This window comes from Dermacentor silvarum, chromosome 5, assembly GCF_013339745.2.
Source record: "Dermacentor silvarum isolate Dsil-2018 chromosome 5, BIME_Dsil_1.4, whole genome shotgun sequence".
In the NCBI taxonomy this organism is placed as follows: Eukaryota; Metazoa; Arthropoda; class Arachnida; order Ixodida; family Ixodidae; genus Dermacentor; species Dermacentor silvarum.
This window is the reverse complement of record NC_051158.1, coordinates 28,821,977-28,833,221: the sequence shown is the minus strand read 5'-3', so window position 1 is coordinate 28,833,221 and position 11,245 is coordinate 28,821,977. Positions and strand designations below refer to the sequence as shown.

Here is an 11,245-nt window from a genome sequence, read left to right as displayed (position 1 = left end):
CCGGCCGATTCGGTGAGTTCTGTCCTGCGGCCCCGATGGACTAACTTGGACGCAGATGGTACAAAAAAAATTAAGGAAGTGTTACACGTTTGTAAAACGTGAACGCGAAAGCCTGATTGCACACTTTGCACCCAGTTGCCATAATTATTCATAAACGTATCTTAATCGTGACAAAATCTGTGCCAAGAATTCAATGAGGCTTTCGCCTTAACGTTTAACAAACGTGTAAAACTTGCTTAATTTTCAAAAAATTTGTCCAGCGCAGGGTTCCACCATGTCACAGTACCAACCGGCCGACTACAACACACTACCGCTCTCCTGGCTCGCGCGTCTCAAACCTCAGATGGGTTCCCCTGACTCCGACGGTCCTCTCGAACACCTCCACGGCCGCCGACACAGTCCAGCACACGGAGAACGCGGATGCCTCAGACTCGCGAAGCTTTCGGTAGAGCGTGTCCAGGCCCGCCTCGTCCAGGTCAGCGCAGCGGCGGTCGCCCGCTTCCAGGAGGTAGTAGTCGACCAGGTCGCCGGGCGCCGCGGGCACGGTGGACGCCGAGAGGGCCAGGACCAGCGGGACGCGGTTCAGTCGGGCCAGATCGCGCAGCTGCCGAAGGACGGCCTCGAGCGCGGCGTCGTTTCCGGGCCGCCCGCACAGCGGCGACTCGAAGCCGCGCCAGTCGAGGTGGACTCCGGAGAAGCCATGCTCCAGCGCCCACTCGAGAAGATTTGCCGCGAAGTACCTGAGAGAGAGAGAGAGAGACGACAACAGGGTGCCGGTTGGCAGCGCGTGACACTGGCAAGTCCTTCATAAGTCCTCCTCGTTAATGTCGTCAGCATTCTTTGGGAAGTACTCACTTTCCAGGGTCTATCTATCTACGTCTCTAACCATTTTCCCGCCCAGCTGTGTCGCTGACTTGTCCATGGTGTAATGGGTAGCGCACCGGGCTGCTGTGCTGAGGGAACAGGATTCGAAACCCACCGTCGGACGAACTTGGGTCACTGAGTATGTATGTAATGATGTGTACAATATGTGCCGCTCTTCAACGAACCTCTTTCCCGCGGACGTGGGTCACTGTATAGATTCGGGACTGGGTATAGTATCGCTGTTCAGTGAAACTTCGACGTCAACTTGGGTCACTGGCTTAGTGTCATTGGGTCGTGTGTGCCACTCTTCAGTGAACGTCTCTAACGCCAATGAACTTGGCTAAGTGGGTATATGTGCCACTGCGAATGCGCCGCCGATGCTGGCCGGAATGGAAGCCACGGCACAAACGTTCCTCAAGGAGAGCAACACGACGCTTTTTTAACGCTGTGCCACAGGTGCTCTGGGTAGATGCCGCTTTTCAATGGACGTCTTTCAGGCCAACGCTTTAACGAGCTGCGCCATGAATGCACTGGAGGTGCATGTGCGGCTCTTCAGTGAACCTTGGGCCACCTCTGTATGTGCCACTATAGGCGTGCGGCTGGCGAGGGAACAACAATTCTCGGCTTTCTCACACACCGGCACGCAAGGCTTCTCGTCTCGGAGGCCACGCGCGGACTTCTCGGCGGCACCGCTAGATGTCGCCGAGTCTTCTCAGAAAAGCGCGGAAGAGGCGCCCAGCTGCAGGGCACGCGTCATAACTCGTTTCGACGGTGATAACACGTTGTGTCGCTAAATTGATTCAATACTAAACGCATTGCCATCGACAGCTAGTCATTGTGAAATGGGTCCTGCCGAATTGTTTACAAAGTACGAGTATATATAGCAGTAACAGGTAAACTTAGGAAAGTTTACGGAAGTTTTGACAAGCAGCAGCGCAAACTAGACGCAGGCGAAGAAATGAGGATTACGCCACAAGTGCTGACTCTCAAGTGAATGTTTCTATCCGAAAAAGATGCCAATATATAAACAAACGCCAACCTGCGATAAAAAGCCGTGCATGCGCAGCAGAAAAAAAAAGTCATGTGACGTAGAATAAGCACGGGCATCAAAAAACTAAACAAAACCAACATTCTGTACGAGGGGCGCCGAACACAGTCTAACGTCCAAATACATATAGTATGCGAAATTCCTTATATTCGTCGATTCCCGTTTGGTCGTCCTCTGTTAATTCTAACGCACTGGAAAGTCCAGGCGAGAAACCATACATCACTATGGAAGGAGAACGCGTTCATTTCGAACTCGAAAGCCTGTCGCTTCGGTTAATTCAACCCGCACCGACGCTCCCTCTTGCGCGCTGCGGTTACGAAATGCTTGTAGTAGTAGTAAACGTTTATTCCATGAAGGGGATTGAAGGTTGAGTGGGTGGGGCCCTCAGTCCAGGGCTCCACTGGCCTTAGCGGCTCGCTGGGCTTGGTCGAGGAGAGCCAGTTGGCTCTCCCGTTCCGTGCTAGCAAGCCAGGTCTCCCACTGCCTGTTTCTGGGTATTTGCCCTAATTTGGGGGAATTGATATTTAGGGGCCGCGAATTGCACTCCCATGTAATGTGGGCAAGAGTGGGCCGCTCTCCGCACCATGGACAGATGTCCGCGTATTGTGTGGGACTTATATGGTGTTGTCGGTATAGATTTGTGTACGTGTTCGTTTGTAGTCGGCGCCAGTCACGAGCCTGTTCCCCGGTAAGGTCCGGGTGCGGATTACTAAATTTTTGGCGGTCACGTCGCTGGTTTTCCAAGATGTCACGTGAGCTTGTTAGAGGTTCGTCGATAGGACTCGTCGGCGCTCGGATGTGAAATACGCGAGCTAGCCGATCCGCCCTTTCGTTTCCCTCCAGTCCCGTGTGTGCTGGGCACCACACAATGGTATGATATTCTTGTAAGCCATGTCCCAAAATGTTTAAGGCCGCCTTGGGGATGTTTCCAGTTAAATAGAGGCGGCAGGCTACTTGGGAGTCTGTGAGTACCGAGGCTGACTCTCCTCTCCGGTCTTTATCCTTGATGGCTAGGGCGATTGCTACCGCCTCCGCCGTACTGGCTGAGTTTGCTTTGGTAGAGGCTGCTACGGTCGATCGTTGGCTTACAGCCGCTAGGCAGTATCTGTTATTTTGTATTTTAGCTACGTCCGTGTAGATCGTTCCGGGGTGCGAGCCGAAGCGCTTTTGTAGATTCTTAGCCCTTGCCTGCCTTCTAGGTTGATGATATTTAGGATTCATGTTTTTGGGTATTGGAGAAACTGTTATTCGATTCCGTATTTCTCGGGGCATTGGGGTGGTTTCCTCGTTTAGGTACTGGGGTCGTAGGGGATACCCTAAGCGCTCGAGCAGGGCCCTGCCTGTTGCGGTGATATTGAGCCTTTCCCTTTGAGATATTATTACCGCGGATGCGTGCTCTTCGTACGTGTTGTGCAAACCTAGGGCCTCCAGTCTATCTGTGGCGGTATTTTTAGGTAGCCCCAGGGCGGTTTTGTACGCCGTGCGTATCAGAATGTTGATGGCTCGTATTTCAGTGTTTGTAGGGTGCTGGTAAGGTAGGCTGTACGTCACCCTGCTGATTATGAAAGCTTGTATCAATCTGATTGTTTCGTCTTCTTTAAAGCCCTTCCTGTGGAAAGTTACCCTGTGTATCATTCGGGCCACCTGTTGTACTGTAGATTTAAGCAAGAGTAGGGTGTGATCTACTCTGCTGTTACTTTGTAACCAGAGGCCCAGAATTCGCAGTTTTTGCACTTGCCGTATTGGTTGGCCTTGGAGTGTTAGCCGGATCTCTGGTTCTGTGCGCGTGTATTTTGCTTTAATTCGAATAAATTCCGATTTCTCCGGCGCGCAGCACATGTCCGCCATGTCTGTGAAGGATTCTACTTTGTTTATTGCCTCCTGTAGGGTGTTTTCCTTATGCCCACTTGAGCCTGTCGAGGCCCATAAGGTAATATCGTCCGCGTACAGTGCGTGACCTAGATCTGGTATTGTCTCCAGGGACAGAGCGAGTCTGCGCATTCCGATGTTAAATAGCAGTGGTGACAAGATGGAACCCTGCGGTGTGCCTCTGCCTGGTACCTGTATTTCTTCCGATCGGAGTGAGTCGACACCTATGGTGGCCGTGCGATCTTGCAGAAAAGAGCGTATGTAGGCGTATGTTTTCGAGCCACAAGCTAATTCTTTCAGCTCTTCCAGTATGAGCTGGTGCGATATGGTATCGAACGCTTTCTTAAGGTCTAGCGCGACCACTATTCTATCGGAGCTGCCGGCTGAAGGGTTTAGGACTTCGTCTTTTAGCATGAGGAAAATGTCTTGGGCGGATAGATGGGGCCGAAATCCAAACATTGAAGTTGGGAAGAGTTGGTTGCTTTCTATGTGAGCGGTTAAGCGCGTTAGCACGACTTTCTCAAATAGTTTCCCTAGGCAGGATGTGAGGGAGATTGGTCGTAGGTTTTGAAAGTTTTTGGCCTTCGCGCGTTTGGGTATGAGAATTATTTTAGCCTCTTTCCACTCTCTCGGCACCAAGCCGGTGTCCCAAACCTCTGTGTTAAAGAAGTCTGTGATTTGATGAAGGGTTTCGTGACTAAGATTTCTTATCATAGCATTAGTGATTTGATCACTGCCTGGGGCTGTGTTTTTCTTTAGGGATTGCGCTGCTGCATGTACCTCCGCTACTGTTATTGGGGCATCGAGCTCATCGTTAGCTGCGCCGTCGTAGGCAGGGTAGTGCTGCTTTTGGGGAGGGTTTCCTATATAGGTTTCTCTAAGTTTCCGCAAAAGTTCCTCATCCGTACCTTCGAATTCGCTAGCTATTTGCCTTAGCGTTCTGGATGTGGCTGTTTTAGTGCCTGATGGGTCCATCATACTGCGGAGTATGGCCCAAGTTTTTTTTTTGTGTGCAGGGTGCCCTGCATGGACGCACACAATTGTATCCAATTGTCATCATCCAAATGTTGGGCGTATTCATTCGCCTCTTGGGACAGTTTCGCTATTCTAAGTTTTAGTTTTCTATTATGCCTCTGTCGTTTCCATCGTTTTATGAGGCTACGCTTGGCTTCCCAGAGATGCAGTAGATGTGAGTCTACTGCCGGGACGTCGTCCGTTAGCGCCACCTTCTTGGTGGTCCGTCTATAGGCCGTCCGTATTTGTTCTGCCCAGGTCGCCGCATTGTTTAGCTGAGTGTTTGGTTGATTCTGCCGATACGCTTTCCAGTCAGTGATCGTTGCTTGGCCTCGTGGTCGTCTAATCTTGGGCGAGTTTACCGAAATGCTTATGATGCTGTGGTCGCTACCTAGGTTTTCCTCGAGGTTAGTCCAGCTGATTCGGTCTAAAGTATTTGCAAACGTGAGGTCTGGAAAAGTATCTCTCGTGACGCTATTTCCTGTTCGCGTAGGAGAGTCCAGGATGGTGACTAGCCTCATATTGTGGTCCTCCATCGCCTCCACGAGGTTGCGACCTTTAGGAGAGTCCCTCGGATACCCCCAGTCTGTGTGTGGCGAGTTGAAGTCCCCAAGTATTAATATTTTATCCTGATTTCGTGCTAGGGATTTTGCATGCCAAAACAGATCTTTGAAATTGGCGGATCGTTCCCTTGGGGGGCTATAGATGTTGATTATGATGGTTTTGGATTTGCTGCGTTTACAGGGCCAGATAGTTAGAATTTGGTGCTGAATATTTGTTTGGGACATGTAGCTTACACTCACTGCGATGTCTTTTCGAACCAGCGTTCCGATTTTTGGGTGGTCGGGGTGGGTGTAGTAAACATAGCCCAGTAGGGTGTGTATTTTATTTCCTAGTTCCTGAATACATATTATGTCTGGCTGGATTGGCGCCGTTTGCATGAAGTGGGATAATGCGGCTATCTTATTGTGGAGAGTGCGACAATTCCATTGCCAAATTTCCAGGGTTTCGTTTGAATTTGGACGTCGATTAGCCATGATTAGTACCTTCGCTGTCCGTCGTCTCTATAGCCTTCAGGCGCCGCGTAGGGGCTCCCGGGCTAACATTTGCTCGCTTGCGCATGGCGCCGCGTACGCTGTTGACGGATTCATCTACATAGGTTTTTAATTTTTGTAGCTCGCTGCACATTTGTTGTTGGAAATTCTGCATTTGCTGCGCTAAAATTGCGATCTGATTGGACAGCGTGTCCTGATTGATGGGTTTTGGCTTCGCAGATTCCTTAGCTATCACCAATTCCGTATTTTTGGGTATGGTTTGAGTTTGGGTGGAGCGGAGTGCGGCCAGCTCTTGTTTGATTTCGGCTAAGCTAGCTTTAAGGAGTTTGTTTTCGGCAAGAATGCGTTGGTATTCGGGACTTTCAGTTATGGCTTTGGCAGTGGATGACGCAACTTGCGCCCAGCTTACCTGTGGGTTGGTTTGTTGCTGGCCTTTCTGTACGGCAGCCCTGGACTTTGTAGAGGGTGTTTGGGAGAGATTTGTGGGTTTTGAGAAAGGGAAAGTTTCATGGCGGCTCGTGCTGCGATGTCTGGATCCCGATCGAGATCTTGAGCTGGATCTTGATTGGTGTCTCGCTCGCGGAGTGCGGCTGCCAGATCCGTGTCCGAGTCTCGGGAATTCTTGGTCTCTGTAGGCTGCTTCTTCCTCTTCCGAGCTGAACCATCGGGATGGATGTTTATGTTGCAGCTTGCTACTGGTATGTGGTACAGTTTTCGAGGATGGTTTGTTGCGCCGAGATGCGTTGGTGTGCTGCAGGCGACGGTTTGGCTTCAGTCTTTTTTTGCAGCTACGGTCTCCTGTGAGGTGTGGCTCCCCGCACATGGCACAGCGTGGGGTGCATTGGTGCCCTTCCGTGGGGTCCGATGTGCCACACGTGCGGCACACTTGGAGTTCTGGTTGTGGGCACACGTCTGTGCGGTGTCCCACTTGTTGGCACAGTTTGCAGACTTGCACCGTATTTTTGTAAGGGTAGCACGCTCCTTGGTAGTAGACGTAGCGTGGTACAAACGTACCGTAGAATGTGATCACTGCAGTCTCCGAGCATGCGGGCTTGAATTATTTCCACACCTTGGGATCGGATACGTAAGTTGACCTTGAGGGTGTCAGATGGGGCGGTATGCCATGCACTACGCCGCGCACAGCCTCGTCTCCGGTGGCCACGTACGCGTTCACTGCATGCGGCCTGCCGTTGATGACGATGGAGGTAAGTTTGCGTACTCGTTCCGCCACTTCTTGCAAAGGGGTCGATACGATAAAAATATTTGAGCCCGGTTTAATACGGAGCATGAAGTGCTCACCTTGTACGTGGCCGTTGCATGCTTCGATGACCGCTTCGGCGAGCAACGGGCTGGTGAGGGATCGGATTGGAAGTCCTTGGTGGGGTCTTATGACGACCTTGAAATCGTCGCGTGGCAGTGGTGGAAGCTTGCGGTATTTTGGCCGTCGTCGGTTATTCCCGGAGGCGTTCTGGCCTTGAGCAATTTCGGAGCTGGGTCCGTTTCTCGATGCTTGTTGTTGGCGTTCCTTTGCTTGCGCTTTACGCTGTCGCAGGGTGAGTACCGTTTGCCAGTCCTCTTCTCCAGCGTTTAGTGTTCTCGTCGGACCGCCGCCGCTGTAGCTGCTGCTTGGTCCTGTGGTCATGGGCTTGGATGCTTGGGGTTCGGTGTCACGGCAATCCATGCCTTCAGTGTCTTCTTCGTGGCCTCCGCGGCTCCGATCTGGGGGATTCTTCGCGTCCTCTGCGCCAGACGCAGGTGTTTGCGCCGCCATCTAGGGCCGCGTTCCTCGGCGTTCCGCCGGGCGCTGCCGCTACCACCTACGCTCCGGTAGGCTTGGCGTGGCGCTCACGAGGTTGGTGACTTCTGAGGTCCGTGGTGGGATGAAAAACGGTCCCTGGTCCAGAAATTTGGTATCCACAGGTTCCGCTTGCATTCATGGATCGAATGGTGTCGGTCAATCCGGTGTTTTGAAGAAAAGTTAGCTGAAACGCATAGGTATTCCAAGAACGATGTGAGCGCGTCTGCCTCATGCGGGGCGCTGCGCGCGTCTCCCACGAAATGCTTGAAAACAAGAAATTCGGCAGAGTGTGCTACTGATTACCGGGGCGTGGAGCTGTTTTATTTAAACTTCTTTTTACCTTTTAGTCGCCGACGCTCTTTCCGTGATTAAAGCCCTTTGTGACCGCTTGTACTGTGTAGCGCTGAGGCAGCGTTTAAACATGTCGGTGCTTTTCGTCTTAGGCTTGCTGAGTCACCACTTCAAGACTAAGAAACAAAATGAATCGCAGCCTACTCGAAGCAACAGAAAACAATTGGCTGAGGTTTAACTCTTGTAAACCTAGCTATCACTAGCGAAAGGTCTGTCTGGCTTGGTTTTGCTAAGACTATGCACACCGTGTTTCATTAATGCACGCTTCCGCGCTTGGTAAACTTCTCTATAACGTGCTAATCTGGCATCCCTTTGCTCCGGTGTTTCAGCAGCCAACTTTGCCTTTGCTTGAGATTTCGCAGCCTTCCGTCTAGCTATATATCTACTACATGACTGGATTCACCCTGTTGCTTGCACTGAAGCGCACGCACAGACGAGCAATACTGATCCGTGGCGAGACTGAGCGAGCAACCGCCGGCGAAGCAGCCGTTGAACCCTCGCCTGGTCACGTGGTACCACAGCGGCGAGGCTCCGAGCGAGCGCAGCTGCGACGCCTCTCCGCAGCGGATCACGTGGCGTGACGTCACACCTGCCACACTTGCGCTCCGGCGGCTCGCGCTCCGGCGGCTCAAGGTGATTGCGGCGTGATGAATGACCTTGCGAGACATGACGTAGTAGAGCTTTCGCTCTAGAAAGATTTCAATTCATAAATTTTTGCCGTCGTTTGTTATAATTCGACGTTTCGGATGATTCGGGCGAATTTCACGGTCTCGCAAGGGTCGAATTAACGGGAGTCGGCTGTAGCTATACATCACCTGACGTTTCCCGCAGAGCGGCGCATGGAGGTGAACTCGCCGCGGCCTCTGACGGACACCAGAAGGGATGTTGTGTTGCCGGAACTGAGAGCGACGGTCGAACTGAGTTGCTCGATGAGGATGACGTCACGGGCCGTCGGCAACACCCTGGCGGTCCAGCCGTCCAATTTTACCGGACCGTAGATGACGTACCGGCAGAGGTGGAACGGCACGGACGCCACCCCAAACCTGGATTGAATCCGCAAGATTGTAGCGTATCGCGCGACTGGCTTCTAATTACTGCCCTAACTTGGTAAAAATACGGCATCAACACGCGTTTGGCGAACATAACTTCACGAAGTGATAAGTGCTTCACCGTTTCTCGTCGAAAAGGAACACAAGTCCGTTTGTGAAGATGGCGCACTCGTCGTCTGCACTCGTCGTCTGCACTCGATCGTCTGCTACGCTGCAACTCGGCTCGAGCTAGCATATGCCAGACGACCGGTCACGCTGAAGTACGTGTGCCGAAACGTCAAGATGCTTTGTTCCCAGGCGACCACATTCGGCGTCGTGACGTCACGACACAGAAACCTCAAGAGAAAACGAAACCGAAACTATTTCGTAGAGAAGCTATTATACGAAAATAGTTAGGGTGCGTCGAGACTGGGAGGCTTTTACCCTCGGGCCCTATGTGTAAGTGTGTGGACCAAAATAAAGTCCTTGCCATGCCATGCTTCGAGCTAGCTAGTCAATGTTTTTTTTTTTTTCTTCCTACGGCTTAGAGAGCGCCTAGGAGCTTCATTTGTCGCAAATTGTGCAAAGTCGAAAATGTCATGCCAGCCTGTAGCAGTACAGCTGAGACCTCTCCCAGAGATATTCACTTGCACGTGGTACATGCTGTGCTACGTGAGCAGCTGCTCTGACCCTATTCCTGCAAATTTCCTAATCTGATCACCCTTTTTGACCCTCTGCCAACATTATCGCCAAACTACAGGCAGCTAGATAGTTTGTTTCTCCGAGACACCTATCCTGTTACTCTATCAGCCTACTGCACGCTTATCTTTGCTACGATCTCTATCCGCCCTGCTCAACAAGGTCTCAAGAAGAATAGGATGTGTTCAACCGAGAGTAATGGCAAGCATATGAAATTTTAATCAAGGTAGAAAGGAAGAAGTGTAGCCTTTGCAGGTCGCTTGTTTACTTGTGGTGTGTGACGGGGTTCTAACGTCACTAAACTGCAGGGTGGATTACCAAATTACAATATCTTGTTTTCTAACATTCGACGCTCTTTAAGTGTCTTCCATTTAAGTGCGAGAAAATGGCGTGGTATAGGGTTTCCGCAAGTTCTAAATTATGTGTCGGTATTTTTGAAGGAGTCAATAAAGAACGACACTATCTTAAATTGCGCCGCTGAGCTCAAGGTCATGGCTTCGATCCCGGCGTCAGCGGCCGCATTTCGAAAGGGACGAAATTAAAAAAAAAAAACGATTGTTTTGAGCTTTCTTCCCGCTTGTCTCAGTGATGTTACACAGTCTCCTCGGGGTTTTCTCAGAATCCTGTACTTTTACTAGTACTAGCTGTAATTTAGATCATCATCATCAGCAGCCTATATTTATGTCCACTGCAAGACGAAGGCCTCTCCCTGCGATCTCGCTTGCTGATTCCAACTTGCGCCTGCAAATGTTCTAACTTCATCACCCCGCCTAGTTTTCTGCCATTCTCGACTGCGCTTCCCTTCGCTTGGTATCCATTCTGTAACTCTAATGGTCCATCAGTCATACATCCTACGCATTACATGGCCTGCCCAGATCCATTTTTTACTCTCAATGTCAACTAGAATATCGGCTATCCCCGTTTGCTCTCCGATCCACACCGCTCTTCCTGTCTCTTAACGTTAGGCCTAGCATTTTTAGTTCCATCGCTCTTTGTGCTGTCCTTAAATTGATCTAGAGAGTCTTTGTTAACCTCCAAGTTTCTGCCCTATATGTTAGCAGCGGTAGAATGCAATGATCGTACACTTTTCTTTTCAACGACCGTGGTAATTAAGCTCCCTGTCAGGATTTGGTAATGCCTCCCGTATGCACTCCAACCCAATTTTATTCTTCTGTAAATTTCCCTCTCATGATCAGGGTTCCCAGTGAGTAATTGACCTAGATAAACGTACTCCTTTGTAGACTCTAGAGGCTGACTGGCGCTCCTGAATTCTTGTTCACTTGCCAGGCTATTAAACATTATCTTTGTCTTCCGCATATTAATCTTCAACCCCACTCTTACACTTTCTCGGTTAAGGTCCTCAATCATTTGTTGTAATTCGTCCCCATTGTCCCCCAATTTAGATACTAAGTTACTAATCTTCTACTAATTGTAGACTATTTATCCCTCGCGCTGCGATCTGCTATCCTCCTGGTTAGCTCAGATTGTAGAGTGACCGCCGCAAAAAGGCGTTGGTCCC

At 50.7% G+C, this 11,245-nt stretch overlaps 1 protein-coding gene across 1 annotated transcript in view; it reads right to left on the bottom strand.

Annotated features, from left to right (window-relative positions):
* Nucleotides 1–9,512, bottom strand: part of LOC119454030 (uncharacterized) — a 14,435-nt gene extending 4,923 nt beyond the window's left edge. Inside the window, exons 1-2 of the mRNA XM_037716045.2 lie at nucleotides 8,815–9,512; nucleotides 339–740 (exon numbers count right to left, since the gene is read on the bottom strand). Coding sequence (XP_037571973.2) covers nucleotides 339–740; nucleotides 8,815–8,840 — 428 coding nt within the window. The 5' untranslated portion in view covers nucleotides 8,841–9,512. The remainder of the gene's footprint in view (nucleotides 1–338; nucleotides 741–8,814) is intronic.
* Nucleotides 9,513–11,245: the final 1,733 nt, after the last annotated feature.